This window comes from Prionailurus viverrinus, chromosome A2, assembly GCF_022837055.1.
Source record: "Prionailurus viverrinus isolate Anna chromosome A2, UM_Priviv_1.0, whole genome shotgun sequence".
In the NCBI taxonomy this organism is placed as follows: Eukaryota; Metazoa; Chordata; class Mammalia; order Carnivora; family Felidae; genus Prionailurus; species Prionailurus viverrinus.
The window spans coordinates 113,618,339-113,643,226 of NC_062562.1; the positions used below are offsets into that span (position 1 = coordinate 113,618,339).

A 24,888-nucleotide genomic window follows, 5' to 3' on the forward strand; every position below is an offset into this window, starting at 1 on the left:
TAATCACTCCTTAGTAGAGGACAGTTTTTAAAGTATGGGTATTATTTAATCTTTAAGTACAAGCTCAAAATAAAAATGTAAGTATAAATCCTAAAAAAGAAAGCCTGTCTTGTTTTGTAAGAAACTATAACAGAAATTCTTGTAAATATAAAATTAATTGACTTTTTCCCCCCAAATCTGTCTGATTATAGGTAACAGGTTCAAGGATTGGTGTCTTAACACAAAATGCAACTAACATGGGACTGTCAGTTATCATTTCCTTCATATATGGATGGGAGATGACACTCTTGATTCTGAGTATTGCTCCAATACTTGCTCTGACAGGAATGATTGAAGCCACAGCTATGACTGGATTTGCCAATAAGGATAAGCAAGAATTTAAGCGTGCTGGGAAGGTAAAATAAAGACTTGTTACCATCATAACATTTTAAGAGGAAAACAATGAGAGTTCCCATTTTTACAGTATGTTAACTTTCTTTCTTAGGAATCTGTAAAGTACATTCATTGAAATGCATACAGACTAGTTTAGGATGGGGTGTAGACATGCTATAGTAGTAGGATTCATGATTTAGAACATAGTCCCTAGAGTCAAATTGGCTGAATTAGAATTCAGATTCTATCACTAACAAATGTATCATATGAGCAAGTTATGTCAACCTTTCTGAACTTCAATTTCTTTCTCTGTAAAGTGGTAATAATAATAATACCATTTTCAGATTTTTGTAAGTAGTACATATAACATTTAGCATTATTCTATGTAAGACATTTTAGGATAGTGTCTGGAAGACAGTAAGCACTCAGTGGTGCCAGCCATATTACCATGGGGGAATTTGCTAACATCATGATTCCCCATTCTCTGATTGTTGGGTAATTAAATTTTCTTAAATGATTTTAGTTATTTTATTTTTCAAAATTAGGAGGAAATATAACAGTTACTGAAAATAAGGCAATTTGCTACTATTGATATAGTGCCTAAAATAAGGCTTTAGAAACAAGGACCATCTTTATACCGATTAAAATGAACAATAATTTAAATACTAGGAAAATGCTTCATCATATTTAAGCTTCTCAGGATCAATCATTATTTATAAAAATAAATCATTCTATTGGAGATTTAGGGAAACATTAGTATTATAATATCATAACATGTAAGAATTAAAAGAAATATCATTTAATCCAACCACTTACCTAAAGAAGGAATCCCTTGTCTGTCTTTTACCTGTCCTCTCCTTCCAATGGTAGGCAGTGCATTACTTTCTCAAGCTGCCTACCTTTGAATAGCCTTTGGCTCGTAGGCAGTTTGGGGTTGTTTTGGGGGATTTTTTGGAGGAGGTTGTTTGTTTACTTATTTGTTTTTGGTGGCCTTCTACATTGCTTGGCTTTCATCTCAGTAGAGGTCCAAAGCCTGTTTCTTGTGGCAGCTTTTAGGAAGCCACATCGTTAAATGCCAAGTCTCCTCTTAGTCACCCATCCCCAGGTCTTTAAGCTATTCCTCTCATGACATAGTTTCAAAGACCTTTATCATTTGGGTGAACATCCTCTGATTATAGAAATGATTTTAATACCAGTTATGGTCTATATCACAGTGACTATCACCATTGGCACGCTATAAATAGCATGAATATTCATGAATAGGGATGCCAAGCACATGACTCATCAAAATTCGGCTTGTGTGACCCTTGGACCTTTCTACCTTTCTTGACTTAGATGAGGACACTTGGAATCTCTGGGCAGTAGAGACTGAATTATTTAGCATACATTTGCCTCAGAGACAGTGAAAAGTTGTTTGGCCCTCCCTGTGGTGAAAATTATCACAAATTCCAAAATTAATGGGGCCCTAATTGATTGTATTTTACTCATCCTAATTTTTATGTCATGAGCTTTAATTGTATATGTATCCTTAATTTTTCCTTTTCATATTATTAAAATAACTTCAGACTATACAATCAGTAACTAATCAAACAGTCTGTGTCTTCCTCAGTAGCTTTTAATCTATTTACCAAATACCAAATAAAGCACATTGGTCCTTCTTCAGTTGCATATGTAGATTTGGACAAATCATCAAATGTTTTACTTTTCAGACTTAAAGATTTTTTTGTTCATTTTTTTCCTCAAGGTTTTAGCACTTTCACCTATTTTTCTTGCATACTACATAGTATTTTACAAATGGAGGTTTCTTTGAGTTTACTTTGAAATTAATGAGAATTTAGAACAACTCAAAGTCAAAATTGAGAGCAGAATCTGGATGTCCTGCCCACCTCCAGAAATCTGATTCTCTCCTGTAACCCAAGCTATTCTTTAAATAACACTGGGCGTCCATCCAGGTCTTCCTCTGTCCCTCAATCCACTCTGCCATTCTAGAAACAATGTGAAAGCAGGAAGTTTCTCTTTCAAGTCAACATGTGTTCTCATGTCCAACAAGCTATTCTAAGCCAAAAGTCTCTTCCATTTTGGATCCCATGTGATTAAAAGAAGGAATCTTCTTTTCAAAAATTATATAAATATGGAAAATCATTAATTATATATGAATTAAATATCTTTTAAGTTCACAAATATCAAAATGAGAAATGGCTGTATCTTATGCAGCATTTAATAGACATACCCATATTACTTTACTGCAGTGTTTCTGGGTTTTTTGGGGGGTTGCTATTCGCATTTCTGTGCTAGAGTCAGACAATTTCTCAAATAATTACAAGTAAGTAATTATTTGATTCTTTTTACTGTCTTCTTGAATTATCTCCTAATTCCTTTGCACAATTGCAAATGACATAATGCTAATGTTTGATCTCTCTGACTATGGAACCAGTTTTAAAAAATTGTTTTTAACATTTATTATTTCTGAGAGAGAGACAGAGACACAGAGACAGAGTGTGAGCAGGGGAGGGGCAAAGAGAGAAGGAGACACAGGCTCCAGGTTCTGAGCTATCAGCACAGAGCTCGATGCATGGCCCAAACCCACGAACTGCGAGATCATGACCTGAGCCAAAGTCGGACGCTTAACTGACGAGACCACACAGGCACCCCTGGAACCAGTTTAAATAGAAATTCAGTGAAGACCTGAAGGGGACTGAATTTAGATCAGCCGACTAAATCTTTTTAAAAATTGTCCTTGAGCCTATTATCCTAAAATGTTATTTTCCTGTATTGTTTTTGGGAAAGAAAAAAAGAAGCTAAGAAAACTTGTCAGGAAAACTTATTGACTTAATGCTTTATTTAATATGCCCCCAGTATAAGTGACTGGAATTCACAGACAGAGAAGTTAACCATTACTAATCTTATTTCTCTATCTTATTGTCCTATTTTATAAGGTAGCAACTGAAGCTGTGGGAAATATTCGGACTATAGTGTCATTAACAAGAGAAAAAGCCTTTGAGCGAACATACGAGGAGATGCTTCAGACACAGCACAGGTGATTGTAGATTCATACTGAGTCCATTCACTAACTATAGTTGTCCCTGTGAAGGCAGCCTTCCTGGATGACTGCAGTGGTTTGCCTGCCAATTCATTTGCTCTGGAATCTTTCCTAATAACGGCATATCAGAATTTCTCATATGACCTCATCAAGCGGAGAACTGAGAACAAGCACAAGTAGAAAATTTTAGGTCCTCCCACATTGCTATGAACTATGCACATTTTTATTATTTTCCTGAAACAAAATTGAGGAAATAACATATTCAAGAAAGAAAATAAGATTGCTCAGCCCTTTATACTGAATCTCTAAAATAGTTCATATTTGAAAATGAATGTATACATAACAAATGTGATCACTCCTTTTAATTTTAAACTAGTCCTCCTTATCACATTTACTTAATGATACTATTTGTATTACTTTATCAGAGAGATAGCTTTGTACTATTTTATTTTACACTCATGCTTGTGATTGATACCACCTTTTAATTTCCACTATTTATTGTGCTAGTGAAAGATTACAATAGAAAATATTTCTAAATGCTTCAAAACTAAATCTCTTCAAGTCTCATTAGCTGTTCATTCACAGACTTGTCCTCTCATTTGAAAGTATACAGAGGCAACTGTTACAATGAGCTATAGAGTGTATAGCTATAGAGAGAATCATTATGTTTTCTGTTTTCTCTATAATAATTATTATTTTAAAAAACTCACTTTCTCTCTCATTCTTAGAAAAATGTATAACATGGCTTAATGATATATAACATGGCCTTAAATGATAATATGGCTAATCTTCTGTATTCATTACTCTACATTTATTTAAATTACCTTGCTATACCTCATGTCCCATTATTTAGTAAATTTTATGCTTTTCAGAAATACTTTGAAGAAAGCACAGATCGTTGGAAGCTGTTATGCATTCAGCCATGCTTTTGTATATTTTGCCTATGCAGTGGGGTTTCGATTTGGAGTCTATTTAATTCAAGCTGGACGAATGACCCCAGAGGGCATGTTCATGTAAGTTGTGCAAATATTTAAACCCTGTAAATGGGTTATGTACTTAAATTAGCCAGAAAGATGCCTAGTTTATAGTACATTCTCATCTAAATCACATGGTGGGAAAGACATGCTGGGAAAATTTTTAAATGTATTTTGTTACTTAATATCTCTAAGTGCAGTCTACCTGGTAAAATACTGATACTGATATAGTACAGGCAGTCTAAGTTAAACACCCAAATAAATTTCTCCCTACTTCAGTTTACTGAATGTGGGAATGTAGGAGTAAAATATGCCTTCTTGTCATCCATTCCTTTGAGAATTTGTAAGCCTTCATGGAACTCCCAGGATGGAGATGGCATTATCAAATATGATGTAAAGGTTGAGTTCTTTGCTAAGCAAATTGCTCCAGAAGAAATACACATAAATATTTCCCTTTAGAAAAATCACATTTGGAATTAATCATGGCATCCCATTGAGGCTGCCTCTTCCCAAAGCACTTGTTGGAGCTTCCATTTTGGAATTCTGTTCACACAGTTATGAGTTGCTCTACTTTCTAGGAACACCTAACTTCAGCCTCTGAAATCAGAAAAATTAATTTTGAATGTTAATTCTGAACTTCTTAAGACTCTGTAAAATAACAGAACATTGCTAAGTTGTATCATAAACGCCACTGCTAGGGGCACCTCGGTGCCTCAGTCAGTTGAGTGTCAACTCTGAATTCAGCGCAGGTCATGATCCCAAGGTCATGGGATCAAGTCCTGCATCGGGCTCCATGCTGAGCAGGGGGCCTGCTGAAGATTCTCTCTCTCTCTCTCTCTCTCTCTCTCTCTCTCTCTCTCTTTCTCTCTCTCTCTTCCTCTGCCCCTCTCCCCTGCTTCCATACTCTCTCTCTCTCTGTCTCTCTAAAAAGAAAAAATAAAATAAAATTTTAAAAAGCAGCCAGAGTGAGAAAGCTTCCCTGAATACAGACTATTCAGTAGTGATCCAGGAAGGATAAAACCTCAGAAGAGAGCTAAAATATAGCTGTAGTAATAACTACTCTAGATCGACCTTAGCAAAGCTTAAAAACCTACAACTGATAAAGCTGCTCCACAATAAACCTAATGGCTGCCAAAACAAATTCAGTGTTCTTTAAAGAGGGACAGCAGTATGCAGACACTTACCAATATAATATTTATAACATCCACTATGCAACACAAATTACTATAGACATTCACAGCAAAGGGAAAATGTGATCCATAAATAGAAAAAAAAAGTTATAAAAATAGATCTATTAATGACAGAGATGATGAAATTAGGGGGCAAGCACATTAAATAAGTTACTATAAAAATGTTCAAGGATATAAAGGAAAACATAAATATAGTAAGAAAAAAATGGAGAAAAAAAGGAACTACAAAGAAAGGAAAAATAAATGTCACTGCTAAATATTTAGAGCTAGAGAAATCTATACAATATTTGACTCCAAATTTAATGTTATGTTTTTTTACAAGCCTCCCAAAATATACACATCAAAGCAAGGATCAGCCTCTTCAGAACACTGACTTGGGAGATGACACCTGTACAAAACATGCTGCCATTTGGCAAAATATGTTGGGAACTCCTCTTTGGGGTTCACCTCCCAAGACTCAGGCACATTCTTTTGAATTCCTCAGTGATGGCACGTATTTGTATTTTGAGAATATATATTCAATATGAGGAGATGACAAAAAATCATTTGAAGCCAAATAATTTCAGAATAAGTTGCAATATTTGGTTTCCATTCATATGATTATGTATGTACTTATCAAATATTAACTGAGTTCCCAGGAAGGTTTTTTGCTTGGCACTCAGAAGAAAATAGTCCACAATTCATCAACCCAGTATTCCTGAATCTTACCTGACTATAAGTCCACTTAGCAGTTTCCTGGAAGCAGATCTCCTGGTAAAATGGAATATCTGTATTTAAAATTTCAATAGAAAGTGTATGCTCCTTGTTCTGTGTTTTCCTACACTTTAAAACAGTGTACAGTATTGCCTGTATAAACATATAAACCACAGTATAACATTTAGTATTGGGCTTCATTCTGATTACACAGACTAATTTACTTAGATTAACAAGAAACTAAATGTAGAATCACTTACAGTAATTTATTCAGCTTGCCAGCCTGTTAAATTAGCATTTTTCCCTTGGTTCTAATGTGATACAAGCAATCACAAGCTTAAAAGTTGGTTGTATTCCAGAAGTTTGTTTGCAAGCCAAGTGTTTGAACATATTTTCTTCGTTTTGCTCTGAACTTTCTGCAGCCATCTTTAAATTCACAGGGTCTCATTTCTTCAGGGTTACTGGTCCTTAGTATTAGTAGAGACAAGCCAGTTAAGTATATCCATACTAATGTAGGATGTCTGATGGTTTTACCAATTCTCACAGAAGAAATTTAATATTTGAAAAACATTGTAACCCTAATTAATTTCCAGTGGGTTTACCTGAAGGTAGTATAACAAAGCAGTCAAGGGAGAACTACCGCATCTTTCCATCACCAAACTCACCACTACCATGTGGTCCACCATGCCAGCCATCTCCATGGAAGAAATAACTGTCCCTGCTTATGATGAGTTTCTGCAATCATCTTTTCACACTAGTTTTTCTGTCACTACTATTTTTTGTTTTTGCTTTATAATCATCTGTCTTGAGAAAAAGAAATCTCTCTCATGACCCTAAGTTCCCTTCTACCTACTTCTAGTGACTCTCTGGTCTCCTTTGCAGCAAAACAAATTCCAAAGAGTTGCCTATTTTTGTTCTCTACACTTTCTCATCTCCAATATCTTTTACATTCATTCCAGTCAACCCTTGGTTCCCACCATGCCACTAGAAAGATTTATCAAAGTTACCACTGACCCCCATCTCACCCACCCAGACAGTCATCCAGTGGTCATTCTCCCATCTACCTAATTTGACCCCCTCAGCAGCATTTGACACTCTCCTTCCTGAAACATTTTCTTCTCTGGGCTTTTCTCCTTTTTCACTGACCCTTTCTCCTCTGCTCCTTGATTGGCTCCTATTTTTCTGCCAGGCCTCCACATGTTGGCGGGCTTTAGAGCTCTCAGCATTCTTCATCTACACACTCTCATTACTGATTTCATCCAGTCTGGTAGTATCACTTATATCCTGAGGACTCCCTTCTGTTCATTTCCAGCTCCCTGAACACCACATGCTTATCCAGCTATCTGTTGGACATCCCACTTAGATGTCTAATAATATCTTATTATGTCTAAAACAGAACTCTAGGTTTTTTCTTCTCAAGGGTTCTCTTCCCCAAGATTTCCCTATGTTAAGTAAATAGCACCACCATTGCATTTGCTCAGCCCAAATATTGGGGTCATACTTGTTGCTTCTCTCGCTTTTACCTACCACATATGGCAGCAAGTCCTGAGAGCTCTAACTCCAAAATACTCCTCACCATCTCTGCCCATGTCACCCTCATCCTTACCTCCTAACCTTGTGACTGGCTCACTCCAACAACCTGCTCACTAATGTCCCTGTGTTTATTCTTGCTTCCCTGTAATCCATTATTGGCACAGTAGCTAGGCTTATCTTTTAAAACATAAATCTAATTCCATCGATTTATTGAAATATTGTAATGACTTCCCATTGAAATTTAAATAAGGCCAAATTCCTTACTTTAACCTGAAAGCCCTACAGATCAGGCCTCTGCCTTCTTGTCTAACCTCAATCACCATTCTTTTTTGTGAACTGTCAGCCCCATACTTGCCTTTTTTTTTTTCATGAAAATTCAAAAGTATTCTGGTTTAATTTTAAATTCAAATAACTGAACACTAACTATATCACACATCCACAACCATAAATACAGTTAGAAGATGTCCCTGCATTAATTTGCCGAAGTTTTTTTTTTAATGTCTTTTTCTCTTTTCAAATTTTTATTTAAATTCTAATTAGTTAACATACAGTGCAATATTGGCTTCAGGAGTAGAATTCAGTGATTCATCACTTACATACAACACCCAGCCTTATCATAACAAGTGCCCTCCTTTGGGGCACCTGGGTAGCTCAGTCGGTTAAGCGTCCGACTTCAGCTCAGGTCATGATCTCGCAGTCCGTGAGTTCGAGCCACACTTTGGGATCTGTGCTGACGGCTCGGAGTCTGGAGCCTATTTCAGATTCTGTGTCTCCCTCTCTCTGTGACCCTCCCCCATTCATGCTCTGTCTCTGTCTCAAAAATAAATAAACGTTAAAAAAAAAAACCACAAGTGCCCTCCATCCATCTAGCCCATTATCCATCTAGCCCATCCCCCACCTCCCTACTGCGATCAACCCTCAGTTTGTTCTTTAAGAATTCTTAAGAATCTTTAAGATTCTCTTGTGGTTTCTTTCCCTCTCTCTTTTTTCTTTTTTATCCCCCCCCCCCCATATGTTCATCTGTTTTGTTTCTCAAATTCCATGTATGAATGAAATCATATGGTATTTGTCTTTCTCTGATTGACTTATTTTGCTCAGCATAATATACTCCAGCTCCATCCACATCGTTGCAAATGGCACACACTTGCCATTTCTGCCCCTAGAACTCCCATCTCAGTGTCTGTACTTGGTTTTCCCTCTTCCTGCAATGTTCATTCCCCAGGTCTTTGCCAGGCTGCCTCTTTGTCACCACCCTGCCCTCTGCTGGTAAGTCCACTCCCTGGAGAGACTTTTGTTAAGTAGTCTCTTTACCCATCTGCCTTATCACTCTATATCCCATTACCATGTTTTATTTAGTGATAGCACTTATCACTACATGAATTGATCTTTTCTGTTGCTGTATTGAGTGCACAGACTGTAAGCTCTGTGGGGGCAGGGCTTAGCCTGATTTGGTCATTAATATTTCCCTAGAGCCAAAAACAAGAGCTTGGCATGTCATAGGCATGCAGTAAATATTTATTGAATAAATAAATGAATCAAAAATAAAGAGGGGGTGCCTGGGTGGCTCAGTCAGTTAAGGGTCCACCTTCAGCTCAGGTCATGATCTCGTGGTTCATGGGTTCGAGCCCTGCGTTGGGCTCCGTGCTGACAGCTCAGAGCCTGGAGCCTGCTTCAGATTCTGTGTCTCCTTTATGCTCTGCCCCTCCCCCACTCATGCTCTGTCTCTCCCTCTCTCAAAAATAAATAAACATTAAAAAAAATAAAAATAAAAAAATAAAGAGGAAAATTTGGATTGGTGCATAATTAGGCAGTCCAGGTTTTCCTGGAAATGTGTTTCCAGAGTCAATACATTACTCCTGTTTTTCACGGATTTTTCTATTTTTCTTCCCTTCTACATTGATATATCTAATACCAGCTGCTTTGGCAGAAGGACTGGGTCTAAGTCAAGGACAACCATTTATATAAAAATAGGGTGGTTGTAATTGGGAGTCCACTTCTTTACTGAGATTTGTTTAGGTTAAAAATAAGCAAAGAATTTTCTTAGCTGAAGAATGATGCAGCCTCAAAATCATGTTAAATATAGTCATGCCTGCAATTGACATCATTCCGTTTCATACAATAATCACTATAACAGCAAATCTTGACTGAGTCCTTACTCAATATTAGTGATTTGTCATATATTAACTGCTTAATCCTCTCAACTACTATGTGCAGTATGATTCCCAGTTTACAGATGGGGAACATTAAGCCTCAAGACAACAGTTAGCTAACATGCCCAAAATCACAATTCAAGATGCCACAGGCTTTACTTAGCAGACATTTTTTATTGTTATTGTCATTATGATCATTATTATTACTAATTCTGTAGGAAAAGTTCATAGAATCTCCTATAAACTTTTCTTTTTATTCTTTTTTAGTTTTCCAACATGTGAATACCCAGAGCTGGGCTGTTTCTTAACGTAAATGGAACAAGTAACTTGCTTAATGTTATTTTATGACTCTGAAATAGAGGGGAATCAAAAGGCTCCAATACAAAAACTCCTCCTACTACTAACCTATCACACTTCCTGAATCTCTTTTCATTAAATTCATTAAAAACGGTCATTTCTGAACCATGGAGACATTTTTAGCTGTCAGAACTTACGTTGGACTATTAATATAAGGGCAGTGGTTAATGAACAGTATCACATTGGTATTCCTCCCTTCCTGAGGAAAGGAAGAAATAGGGAGCTATCTGAGCTAGGGTCACTGGTATCATTTTTCATTTCAGTTTCATTCAACCAGACTACAGGCAAAGTAGGGATACCCATACTTTTATAGTATGGACAAAGGAGAGTATCTGGGAAATATGGATACCGGTCTATGCAAAATGTGAATAGATGAGATTTGCCATCAACACCAAAGTCTCCAGCCTTCTTAAAGACCCATTGTGGCCCCCAACTACCATGAATATGTTACAAGTGTCCTTTACACACACTGAATTATACCTGGCCTAGTAGACTCTATGCCTTTCAGAATCTAGGGTGACAGACAGCTTTCTATCTAATCAACTAACTGAATGGAAGAAGTTTACAAAGAAAACTTCCTCCTCCTAGAACCTCCTTAAGTGAAAAGAACTTTGTGTGTTCTGTAATCAGTGGTTTCCTAGCTCACCAGTCAAGAAGCTGGTTAAAAATGCAGATACCCGCATCTCCCCTCACAAACTTAACCCAGAGATTTGTAGATTTGATATAGGGCCAGGAAACTACATTTTAGGAAACATCCCAGATTATTCTGAGGCACAGAATTTGAGGACCACACTTTAAGAAATACGAGCATAGGGACTAAATCCCAGGCTGCTCTCCTTACCTGCTTAAAACCATGGGGTTTTCTATTGGCCACTACCAGGAACTTTTCTAGAATTGTATAAAAATTAGTGAAGTCATATTTTAGTTTATTGTTTAAAAAATAAAGATATGTTATTCAGCCAATAAGTGTGAATGTATCTTCATGATTTATAGCTACAGGAATGGGTGAGCTGTCTCTGTCAGAAATGACAGTGTGCCCTTTAAAGGAAAATGCATAATTGTTAACAGCAAAATCCTTTTGATGTGCTCATAATATTAGTTTATCAGCAAGGCTACTATAAGTGTTAGCTTTTTCCTCTTAAAAGAAGGCAACATACAATTCTTATGGTAGAAGCTGTCTTCCTCCATCTCGGTTACTGTAAACGTTTCTCTGAGATAAGCATTTTAAAAAGGTGAGAGCATTTTCATTCTGCTGCCTTGTAGCACTGTGTAGGCATTTGGAAAATCTCTTGTTTAGGTTTTCACACACATATGTGTAGTAAAATTCTCCCCTTCTGCCTGTTAACCATGGCAACACTTTCAATTTACTTCACTATAAATGTGCACATTTTGAGAAATACAAAATAAGTTTATTTTCTCCTGTCTGACTTTCCATTAATTAGCACCTTTAGGTTTGTTTCTAGCTGACTTGCCCTTTGCAATATAGCTCAGAAACTTTTAGTGTCCAGCAGAGGGTTTCTGTAACTTTCCATACCTCCACTTCAGAACTTCCCTCTATCTCTGTTTCCTCCTTCTTTGCTCTACATATTAGCAGGAAGCAGATGGGCATGGTAACTTTAAGTACAGTGATAATAAAAACCACAGCTTTGAAAACTTGCTGAGAAGCAGAGCCAGGTATTTTTTGTGTTGTGGCCTAATCCTCCAAAAGTCCAGATAAAGTTTTTGACAAGTAATCCTTTGAACTTTGAATATTAAATGTGACTATTGGCCAAAAGAGCAACATAGATGGGTTTTCAATGAATATTAGTAGTTAGTTGATATCTTGAAATACTAAGGGATAGAAGGAAGCAAGCCAGGCCTCCACCACCATCTTTACTCAGGTAGACCAAGCAGCCATGGAAGAACTGTGTGTGTCATCATTATAATTGTGTAGGAGAGCAGCCTTAATTAGCCAAAACAAGGAAAACAGGAAAGTCTTCTCTCAGTGTTATTGCCATGGCAGCCACCCAACTTGTACCAGGCTCCTCCCCAGGGATTATCCAGAAGAGAAGAAGACAAGATAAGGAGAGTAGATAGAGGGATCAACCACTGAAGGTATCTAAAGGAGACAAATCAAGGCAGGTTTGATATCTAGGACCCTCTGAAGATTCTGAAATGGGATACAAGTGGTAACGAGCCCCAATATGCAGGGAGAGACAGTTCGGGCCAGCTTTCCACTGGAATGAACACCAGGTAAGCGAAAGTACAGTGAATAAGGAGGTTCCAGTCCCAGCCCTACAGTTTTATAACTAAGTGATCCTGGACAAATTGTTTAATTTCTCTGAGCAAGAGTCTCCTCATTTGTTAAGCAGTGCTAAGAGTCCCTGCCCTATTTATCTCCTAGGTGATGAAGTGGTAACAAGTATATGAAAACATTTTCTAAAACCCAGAGTGCCAAATGAATATAAGTTGTGTATTTTTCTGTCTCCCATGTGTTGAAGAAGGGATTTAGGGTCAGAAGAAAAGGATCTTTGGAGTGTTATATGGATGTTAGGGGAAAAGAGTTATGAGTATGGGTATAATGATAATGGCCACATCTGTGAGGGAAAATACTCTGCTTTCCAGTAAAAAAGAAGAAACTTACTGAGCGAGGACTTTAGAAGTTGTGCTGGTGTGCTAATGTATCTCTATAGAAGTGTGAGAGCTGATTTTCAACAGAAAGTGTCCCATTAACTTTCAATTCTATGAGAGGAATAATAATAATTTAAACATTTGTTGAGCACTTCACTAAGCATCTTGTATTATTAATGTATTTAATTCTCACAACAATGCTGTAAGATGTAGCTACCCCTATTATCTCCTGTTTGCCAATAAGGAAACAGAAGCACAGAGAACATGCCCAAGGTCACAGCTAATAAATAAACAGTAGAGTTTGGATGCAGTCCTGCTGGTCTGACTTCAGAGCCCAGGCTCTGAACCTCCTAGTATACTTCCTATCAGAGTAAGTCACCAAAGGTATACAAACTGGGTATGGAAGCAAGATTAAGGGGAAACAGATTAGAGCTAGTAACTATGCAGGGTATTCCTATTTGGATCAGTTGTGTTAAAATTAGGATTAATCATTTCTATACTTTTTTGTGTTATTCCTAGATGAAGGATCTTTGTAAAATTCCAATTTGATTTCAGCAGCCATGATGGGCAAGGGGATTTCCCCATTGTTTGGACATGCTTAAAAGAATCATTATAGTGAGGATGTAGTGTCAATGGCCCCATGAACCCAGGAGAACCCATAAAACTAAGGAAGCAGAAGCCCAGCCCCTGAAAATCCTTCCCAGACCTCTTCCTGCTCAATATTCTTCTCACTCAACCCTAGCCAACCCAGAGAGTTGCAATAAATTGTGAAAAAAGTTGTGCAATAAATACATTTTGAGTAGAGATGAACTGCAGGTTAGTTCATTCTAGCTAATTGGGCCATAGTCAGCTAAGGCATGTTATGTGGCAGACCAGCATTGGCCTATCTTTATACAGAACCCACCTGGGGAAAAAATATATGAGATGAATGTCCCTGACTCACCCTGATTGATGGTAAGAGTTCCATCACCACAAAATTAGGTTCCTCAGTATAATCCTCATCAACATCAACCCCTATCTGGAGTTATCCTCCCCTCAACACATACACAATTAAGAAAGACAGCATCAGGGCTTTTAGCTGGTACTCTCCCTCCCTTTTCGACTGAAATTTTCCTTCCTCTACTGTGCATCCCTCAGGTCATATATCTTTCACAGATAAAAGTTCTGAATGGAATGCCCTTCTCCCCATCTCAGTAAACTTCCATTTTAAGAGGGATGTAACAAAGACATTGCCCTGTTTATATTTATCCCTAATGCTTAAACTGACTTTTTTGGTGGAAATTTTAGGACAGGTAGATATTTTGCCATGTCTGAAATATTTTCTGTATTGTTCTGAGAAGCCTGTATCTCTTTGGGACTAGAATCCAGGTCTCCTGACTCAATCCAATGATCTTTCCATCTCACCTGCTGACTCTTGCATCAGATTAAGACTTAAGTCTGACTCAGTCAGATTTTTCCTTGCATTAAAAAAACAAAAACAAGGTGCAGCTCTTCCTTGAGCCATCCCACTCTCACAGAGTGTATTTTCACTTTAATAAATTTTCCTGCTTCTACCACGCATCCACTGTGTCTGGTCCGACCTTGAATTCTTTCTTGCAATGAGACCCAGAGCTGCCAGGAACATCCTTGGAACAGGCTGGGTGGAGGCCTCAGGGCCCAGGTCTCCCCACTCCACCCTGTAACACCTTTTTGGTGAGCCAGCCAGGAGGAGGTCAGGGCATGTTGAGCAACCCTCTTCATTGGAGTCAACTCTCTCCCTGAAGACAATGGAAAATTTCACCTCATCCCCAAAGATACCCCTCAGGGATGTATTTTGAGACAGTGGGATCAGCTCCCATTAGAAAGTCTAAATGTGGGGGAGGGGACACCTGGGTGGTTGAGTTGGTTAAATGTCAGATTCTTGTTGATTTCAGATCATGTCGTGATTTCACAGTTCATAGGAATGGCCTCTGAGTCGGGCTCCACGCTGATGGTGCGGAGCCTGCTTAGGATTCTCTCTCTCCCTATCGCTCTCTGCCCCTCCCCCCCTCACACACACAGGCATTTTCTCTCTCTCTCTCTCTCTCAAAATTAAAAAAACAAAAAACAAAAAACAAAAACAAAAACTCTGATGGGTTACCTAAACTCAGTAATCACTTCTGATATTTAGTATTTTGAATGGCATTTTGAGCTTTAAACAATTTCTGTAAACATAAGTACTAAAAATGCCTTGACATCACAGAACAATAAGCATCCAAGTAAACTGGTTGTTTTTATATTTTATACTGTGCTTGACCTTTCAAAGGCAACAAAATTCAGGATCTGAGGTCTAGGTCACTGAAGAAAGTTCATCAACATCCACCAGAGAAATTCACAAGATCAGAACATGTTTACCTTGCTATGATCCAGCATAGCAAATAAGCAAGTGGGTTCCGTGATGTCCTTTTACTTACCAGTGAAGGGAGAGGGATAGGGGGATGGGCAAAAGAAGTGGAAGGTGATTATGAGCTACACCCTTCTAGTTATAATATAAATGAGTCACAGAGATGTAAAGTACAGCATAAGGAATAAAGTCAATAACATAATAACTTTATATGGTGACAGATAACATACTGATCATTTTATAATGTATATAAATGTTGAATCATTTATATTCAACTAACTAATGTAACATATAATAATATGTTAACTACCCTTCAATAATTAATAAATAAATAAATAAATAAATAAATAAATAAAGCAAGCCACTAGAACTTGTCCAGTCTTAGCTGAATTATACCTTTAGTTCTGCTATGGAGATACGTTATTTTTTATTCTAGTAAAATGTTTTCATGGCTAAAATGAACATAGAAACATATTTAACCATGGCCACATGATATGCCACATATCTGTGAATATTCTGTATGCTTCCAGACATCATTTTCATACTTGCTATTTTATAATTAAAACAGATCATAATCTGTATAGCATACCTAAAAGATCAAAGCTCTTCATCCAGGTTTGCTAAGGTATATTTTAGTCCTATTTTGTTTTGAGGACCTTAAAAAGTGCAGTCTCCATTCTTTGCTCTCTTTAAACCATGTAGTACTTCAGGCAGATAACCAATCATCTGACATCAATTATCTGTTCTAACTACATTATATGCAAAAAAAGAAAAAAAAGGGAAAAAAACATTCATATCTACTGTGTAAATTCAGATCTCATTACTGCAGACTCATTCTTCCCATTGTCAGTTGAATTCTCTGTCAAATCTCCAAGCAAGTAAGCCTTGTATCAAAGTGGCTAGAAAGTTTCATATTTACTTGTTAGGGCCTTTGATCTTGGTCTCTAATAGGAAGAGAAATTTTTAAGATTACCTGAGCTCCAAAGGTTATTTTGATGTACAACGCTACAGATGATCACTGTCTGGTAGAAAATTATAAAAGACATATCATGGTTGGGGCTCTAGCATTAGTGGTATTGTCTGGACCAAAAGGTTATATTCCTGTGCCTGATTTTTCTTTTATTTTTTAGAGTCCTATTGTTTGAAAATGGACCTAAGATTCAAATGTTTTATCTTTTGACAGAGTTTTTACTGCAATTGCATATGGAGCTATGGCCATTGGAGAAACACTTGTTTTGGTACCTGAATATTCAAGAGCCAAATCTGGGGCTGCACATCTGTTTGCTTTGTTGGAAAAGAAACCAACTATAGACAGCTACAGTCAAGAAGGGAAAACACCAGTAAGCACAACTATGATTTTAAATGTCTACATTATTAATTATCTGTATGCATGATCTCTAGAGACTTAAATGAAGGCATTATGTGATAACTTTTCAAAAGATAGTGCTATAAAGAATTAAAAACTTGTATAAAGTAACTGTTGTAGCTACAAAGGGAAAAAGGGGGTTTTGTCTTAAGCAAATTTTTACCTCTGCTACTGAAACCTCTACATATTTTATATTGAAAAATACATACTTCTAGTTTATTTGCTTGATGCCTTGAGAATGTTCTTGAACAAAGAATTAACATATATTTAATTTTATTTAGACAACAGAAGCTTTAGTCTTGGATGAAGATTTGCAGTAGAGTTAATTCGTTTTTTTCTCTGATAATATATACAAAGTGAACAATGCCTCCTGGTTCAGACCCCATATTTTATAGTTTACATATGCAAACTGAAGAGGGAAATAAAGGAAGTATATTTATTAAATTCATATATACACAGACACACATATTTAGCCACAAACTTTAAAAGACCATGAATATTAAAAGAGAAATAATAGTGAGATTATATAATTTCAAAACAAGCCTCTTAATAGTATCTTATATATTAAATATATATCATATATTTATATAATTCAACTTTAAGATTTTTCTAGACATTTTAATTTTTTTTAACATTTATTTTTGAGAGAGAGAGGGAGCGAGCACGAGTAGGGGAGGGGCAGAGAGAGAGGGGGACACAGAATCTGAAGCAGGCTCCAGGCTTTGAGCTGTCAGCACTGAGTCCGACATGGGGCTCGAACCCACAGTGAGATCCTGACCTGAGCTGAAGTTGGACGCTTAACTGACTGAGCCACCCACACACCCCCTAGACATTTTAAATTTAAAAGTAAGAATAGCCATCAGGTATATACTTAAAAGAAATTTTTCATTTAAAAATATTTCCCACTCGAATTTTAACAGTCGATTTTACGTATGATAGCTTAAAATAGTACATTACTACTAAAGCTACATAATTATTAAAAGGGATGCCAATGCCAGTCATTAGTTAAAGAAATAAAAAGATCTTGAAATTCTCAAAATAGAATGCTCAACGATGCATCACAGTCAAAATAAGATTTCATACTTGTCTTTTGGAAAGTAAAGGTTGTAGAAAACTTCTTTTTAATTTTAGGATTTAGATGGATAATAACATTGTTACTCATTTCTTTCAGAACCTTACAGTAGAGGATTTGAGTATCTCACTGATAAATGTCTTCCTAGAACTACATTACATGGCATGGAATATGGAAACGTTTCTAATAAAGACTGTAAAATTAATTTACTTAATCTTCATTTTATTTAATATACAGATTCTTCTAAATTTCACTCACTGTGCTTTTAAAAATTAAAGCCTACTAAAACAAAACTGGCAAATGTCAGAAATTATTGAAGCTGGGAGACAGTTCATTACATTATTCTCTCTACTTTTTCAGTTGTTTGAAATTTTCCATAATAAAGTGTTTAAAATAGTAAGAATAAATTTTAAGATGTATTAAAGTCTAGAAGTGTAGAATATCTCTATGCCTTTCCCAAAGGCACAGAACATACACAAAATAATACACTCTTCATTATTCTCAATTTCTGGGTTTATTTTGTCAAACATTATTGCATAAATAATATTCATTTTGGGGCAAAACAGAAAGCACTGAATAAGCTAAAAATAAGCTATTACTACTACTGCACTTAACTTTTTGGCATATCTCCTAACAGTTCTTTGACAATAGAATATCATTTTCAAACATTTTTTGATGCCCCTGTCCTCCACCTACCTCTCCCTTCTACCTGTATGCTGCACTCAGAATATGCTGAGCATGACTATTAAACCTATTTAAAATGTAATTGATTGAGGGCAAACATAAAGTTCAAAAAGAACCTAGATTCTATGAACCAAATATGTAAAGGGAAAGTTAATCATTTAGTGATAGTTCTGGAAAGTCTTTTATAAACATCCCTGGTATATAGAAGTATTGGTTTACAAATTATCAACCCCTAAAATATCAAAGCATACAGAGAAAAATAAATAAGCTTTTAGGCATCACTGTCAAATAATAACCAGTCAAAAACAAAAACCCAATTCAAAGTATAATGTATATTAACTGTAAAACATGGTCCAACTTACAAAAATAACATTTATACATATAGTTTATGAGGATGCCAGCTATTATGAATTAAGTGATAAAGGTCTGTAAAACACAAACTAATTTATGTATATATAAATATATAAATATATTCATATATATAAATATAAATATATGTGTATATATATGTATGTATATATGTATATATTACATATACATATGTAATTATTTTGTCATACAGCGAATCTGCAGATTAGACTATGTCTAGGTAGTGAAGCCAGAGGAAACCAGTGCTTTTTAGGAAGCTGGTGAAGTCCGGTAATGAAGACAAGAAGTACAGATATAAAGATCCATACAAAAGTGAAAGAAACAATCATGCAGTCAGTAGCTCTTCAATAGGAATACCATTTAAAATAAAATGATGTGGAAACATGCATAATTTTCAGAAAACACTATAATGTGTTAGAATCTTTTTAAGTCATCATTCTAAACCCTGCTAACTTTCTTTTCCAGGATACATGTGAAGGGAATATAGAGTTTCGAGAGGTCTCTTTTTCCTATCCATGTCGCCAGGATGTTCTCATCCTTTGTGGCTTATCCCTAAGTATTGAGAAAGGAAAGACAGTAGCATTTGTTGGAAGCAGTGGCTGTGGAAAAAGTACTTCTGTCCACCTTCTGCAGAGATTTTATGACCCTATGAAAGGACAAGTGGTAAGACTGATTTTAAATACAGCTTATCTCGTTTTTGGTGGTGCTATTCTTAAACATTCCCTTGGGCTTAATCATCCTTACTGGTTTGAATAGGGCAAACAGGGCAGTAGTTTAAAAAAAAAAAAATCTCTCCCTTAACTAATCAGACAAGCAAGCCAGTAACAAAAATGATGGATAAGACTTTGAGGCTAAATAGAAAATATAAAGACTCAAAGATTCTTCTGTTGTGATAGTGGCAGAAATTTTGATCTTAAACTGAAGATGATACAAATGGAAAGATATTCCACGCTTATGGATTGGAAGAACACATATTGTTAAAATGTCTACACTACCCAGAACAATCTACAATTTTTTTTTCATTTTTTTTTAATGTTTATTTTATTTTTTGGGAGACAGTAAGACAGAGTGCAAGCAGGGGAGAGGCAGACAGAGAAGGAGATTCAAAATGTGAAGCAGGCTCCAGGCTCCAAGCTGTCAGCACAGAGCCCAATATGGGGCTCGAACCCACAAAGCATGGAACCATGACCTGGGCCAAAGTTGGACGCTTAACCAGTTGAGCCACCCAAGAACTCCACAATCTACAGATTTAATGCAGTCCCTATCAAAATACCAACAGCATTTTTCACAGAACTAGAACAAACAATTCTAAAATTTTTATGGAACCACAAAAGACCCTGAATAGCCAAAACAATCTTGAAAAAGAAAAGCAAAGCTGGAGACATCACAATTCCAGACTTCAAGTTATATTACAAAGCTGTAGTAACCAAAACAGTATGGTACTGGCACAAAAACAGACACATTGCCCAATGGAACATAATACAGAGTACGGAAATAAAGCCACACTTATACAGTCAATTTTTGATGAAGGAGGCAAGAATATATAATAGGGGAAAGACAGTCTCTTCAATTACTAGTGCTAGGAAAACTGGACAGTTACATGTAAAAGGATGAAATTGGACTACTTTCTAACATCATACACAAAACAACTTAAAATAGATTAAAGACATACACATGAGACCTGAAACCTAGCAGTCCTAGAAGAGAACACAGGCAGTAATTTCTCTGACATTGGCTATAGCAACATTTTTCTAAGTAGGTCTCCTAAGGTAAAGGAAACAAAAGCAAAAATAAGCTATTGGGACTATATCAAAATAAGCTTTTTCATAGTGAAGGAAAACATCAACAAAACAAAAGAAATCTACTAAATGAGAGAAGATACTTTCAAATGATATATCTGATAAAGGGATAATATCCAAAATGTAGAAAGAAACTCTACAAGTCAACACCAAAAAAAAAAAAAAAAAAAAAAAAAATCAATTTAAAAATGGTCAGAGGACCTACAGAGATATTTTCCCAAAGAAGACATACAGATGGCCAGCAGACACATGGACAGATGCTCAGCATCACTAATCATTAGGGAAATGCAAATCAAAACCACAATGAGATATTACCTTATACCTGTCAGAATGACCTGAATCAAAAAGACAAGAATTAGGGGTGCTTGGGTGGTTCAGTCAGCTGAGCGTCCGACTTCAGCTCAGGTCATGATTTCATGGTTCATGAATTCAGGTCCTGCGTTGGGCTCTCTTCTGTCAGTGCAGAGCCCACTTTGGATCCTCTGTCCCTGTCCCCCTCATGCTCTCTCCTGCTCATGCTCTCTCTCTCTCTCTCTCTCTCTCTCTCTCAAAAATAAATATTTTTAAAAAGATAAGAAATAACAAATGTTGGCAAGGATGTGGAGAAAAATGAACCCTCATGACCTATTGGTAGGGATTTAAATTGATATAGCAGCTGTGGAAAACAGTAGGGAGGTTCCTCAAAAAATTATATATACAAATACCATATGGTCCAATAATTCCATTACTGAAATTTACCCAAAGAAAATGAAAACACTGATTCAAAAAATATATGCACCCCTATGTTTATTGCTGCATTATTTACAGCACCAAGATATGGAAGCAACCCAAGTGTCTACTGATATACAAATGTATAAGGAATATATATGTGATATATATATATATATATATATATATAATGGAATATATGTATATGGAAGATATATATATGTGATGGAATATTACTGAACCATAAAAAAGGATGAGGTCTTGCCATTTGTGACAACATGGATGGACCTAAAAGATAATATGCTAAATGAAATAAGTCAGATTGTAAAATATAAATACATACGTGATATATGTGGAATCTAAAAAACAAAACAAATGAATAAACAAAATAAAGCAGAATTAGACTTATAAATGCAAAGGAACAAACTGGTGGTAGCCAGAGGGAAAGGGGGGATGGGAAGAATGGATAAAGGGGGGAGTGGGAGATGCTTCCAGTTGTAGAATGAGTAAGTCATAAGAATAAGGGGCCAGCATAGGGAATATGGCCAGAAATACTGCAGTAGCCTTGAATGGTGACAGATGGTAGTAACACTTGTGGTGAGCATAGCATAATGTATGAGAAGTTAAATCACTATGCTGTACACCTGAAACTAATACTCAAAAAAATTTTTAAAAGGTCTATTTGGCTCAGGTCACAATCTCATTGTTTGTGCATTTCTCCCCCTGTGTCTGCGCTAACAGTGCAAAGCCTGCTTGGGATTCTTTCTCTCTCCCTCTCTCTCTGCCCCTCCCCATCTCTCTCTCTCTCTCTCTCTCTCTCTCTCTCTCTCTCTCAAAATAAATAAATAAACATTAAAAATTTAAATTAAAAAAATTAAAAGTTTACAAATTAGAAATTTTTAAAAAAGAAAACAGGAATTTTGATATTATAAGGCATAGAATTCTTTTAGAATACAGATGTTGGAGGAGGGGTCTAATATCCATACCTGGGCTCTTTTTATACCATTCTGGTTTAAAACAGAGATAAGTTTCCTCTGCCAGCTGATTCAGGCTTCCTGCTATTCCCACCGGCCTTTTCTACCGCCCACCTCTCAAAACTTTATGCATGGTTAGGGCTTATCTGAATCAGTTCCATTAAGTCCTGCATCCTGTTTTCAAAAAAATGCAACCTCTTCATCCTTAGCATTCCAGTGACTTATTCTCACTAGCGCCTTTCTTACTCTCCATATTTTCAGGTTTTCAATTATCCTTTCCCAGCAACACAACAACCACCACATCCACCCCCATCCCCCGCTCCTGTTCTGCCTCCTCTTCTAGTCCCCAAAAGTCAAAGAATGTCATATTAGTCCTCATTCTCCTCCAATTTACAGGGTTGGGTTTTTTTCCCATCACAGATTCTTAATGACTATTTGCAAAATAAAATGGTCCAGAATGGCTCCCTATTACCAGTGATAACAATGAGTTAACAGTGAGTCCCACAATAGGTAACAGTCATCTATTTGCACATAGCATAGCACACCCTCTCTTTTAAACCCTCCAATGATTTCCTCCTGCAGTTTGTATAAAATGGAGTCCATCCCATGATCTGGCCCCTCCCTCTCTCACTAAACTCCCCTATCACTCCCCACCTCATTGTATACTATGTGTCAGTCTCACTGGCTTCTTAGTGTTCTTTAAACTCACTTAGTGGGGCACCTGGGTGGCTCAGTTGGCTGAGCATCCAACTTCGGCTCAGGCCATGATCTCACAGCTTGTGGGTTTGAGCCCTGCATTGGGCTCTGTGCTGACGACTTAGAGCCTGGAGCCTGCTTCAGATTCTGTGTCTCCCTCTCTCTCTGCCCTTCCTGAACTCACGCTCTGTCTCTTTCTGTCTCAAAAATAAATAAACATTAAAAAAAAAAAATTAAACTGACTTATGGCCTTTGTTCTCGCTGTTCCCCTGCTTGGAATTTTCTTGCTTTAACCTCTTTGTGGACTCCTTCTTATCACTCATGTCTCAATCTAAATGCTACTTCCCTAGGTAAGCCTTCTTAGATTACTCTGTAGAAAATAATGCATCCACCCACCTGCTTCCCACACTCTCCCCACATCCTCAGTCAGTCCCTATCCCATTATTCAGTTTTCATGACACTTTCTTTTTCTGAGTTGATTATTTGTTAGTATGTTTATTGTCTGTCTGTCTCCACTAGAATGTAAGCTTCAGGAGGGCAAGAGCTTTGTCTTGCTTGCTACTATTTCCCTGGCACTTGAAGAGTCCACATCAGCTAGTAGATACGCTTATCAAATGTCGGTTGAATGTTATTATATGTTCATGTGAATAAGTACGGCTATGTACAAAATGACATACACCTATATGCAGACTACTGTATAGGTCCCTACCTTCTCTCTCTGGGCTTTAATAAAGTGGGGTCCTATTACAGTGGAGGTTGCTCATTTTCCATCAGACTTCAGCACAGAGCACCAGCCTTGACTCTAGACTCCAGGCAAGTCTCTAGAATATGTGGCCATTCACAGCAATGTCAAATAAGTTTAGGAGCTGGCATTTTAGGCAGTTACACTATGCTTCTATACAGCTTCTATACATCCTTGGGTAGCATTTTACTGTGAAATACCTTGAATTCCTATTTTTCTTGTTACAATTTGTACATGTCTGAATACAGTGAACTGCAACAGAATACAGTTGTTGGATCTTCACATGCCACTCTCCATTCTGCTTTTGGCAGCTATTCGATGGTGTGGATGCAAAGGAACTGAGTGTACAGTGGCTCCGTTCCCAAATAGCCATCGTTTCTCAAGAGCCTGTACTCTTCGACCGTAGCATTGCTGAGAACATTGCCTATGGTGATAACAGCCGTGTTGTGCCACTCGATGAAATAAAAGAAGTAGCAGATGCAGCAAATATCCACTCTTTTATTGAGGGTCTCCCTGCGGTAAGAAAAATATCTGAAATCTTGAATTACAAAACTGCCAAGTAAGCCTAAGTGGTTGTCTTTATGTGCTCCTTGAATTATACAATTTATTTATTGCCAGTATCTAATCAAGTTATGCATAAAAAGTGAAGATTGAGATTTTTCTGTGACCAATTTTTCCAAGACCAAACTGTATTAATATTCACCGAATTCGTTTTCTTATTTTGATTGCTTACCTTCTATCCATATACACTCTACTTAGGTCTACACCACCATCATCCCCCCACTCTGATTACGTAGCATCTTAATCTGTCTTCCTGCTTCCAGTGTGCTGCATCATAATTCTTCTTCCTCATAGTACCTAGGGGGACCCTTTAAAAACATAAATCAGATTCTGTCCCTTCCTGCTTAAAACTTCCTAATGGCATCCCTTTGCACTTAGAATAAAGTCCAAATTTCTTACGTAGCTGGCAAGGCCTTCTGTGACGTGGTCCTGCTCGCCTCTCCATCTCCTTCCTCACCACGTGTTCATTCTGCTCCAGGCACACTGTCCTCTTTTCTGTCTCAGAAGCACACCGTTTTTCTCTACCTCAGGACATTTGTACTTGCTGTAACCTCCCTTCCTCTGGCTCTTTGCAGAGCTATCTCCTTAACTTTCAAGCTCTCTGAAATGCCATCTTTGCAGAGACTCTCCCTGGCC

The 24,888-nt window shown here is 37.0% G+C and overlaps 1 protein-coding gene across 1 annotated transcript in view; it reads left to right on the forward strand.

Annotated features, from left to right (window-relative positions):
• Positions 1-24,888, forward strand: part of ABCB5 (ATP binding cassette subfamily B member 5) — a 137,358-nt gene that overhangs the window by 105,148 nt on the left and 7,322 nt on the right. Inside the window, exons 21-26 of the mRNA XM_047847360.1 lie at positions 192-395; positions 3,309-3,409; positions 4,285-4,425; positions 16,465-16,621; positions 19,238-19,435; positions 24,003-24,209. Coding sequence (XP_047703316.1) covers positions 192-395; positions 3,309-3,409; positions 4,285-4,425; positions 16,465-16,621; positions 19,238-19,435; positions 24,003-24,209 — 1,008 coding nt within the window. The remainder of the gene's footprint in view (positions 1-191; positions 396-3,308; positions 3,410-4,284; positions 4,426-16,464; positions 16,622-19,237; positions 19,436-24,002; positions 24,210-24,888) is intronic.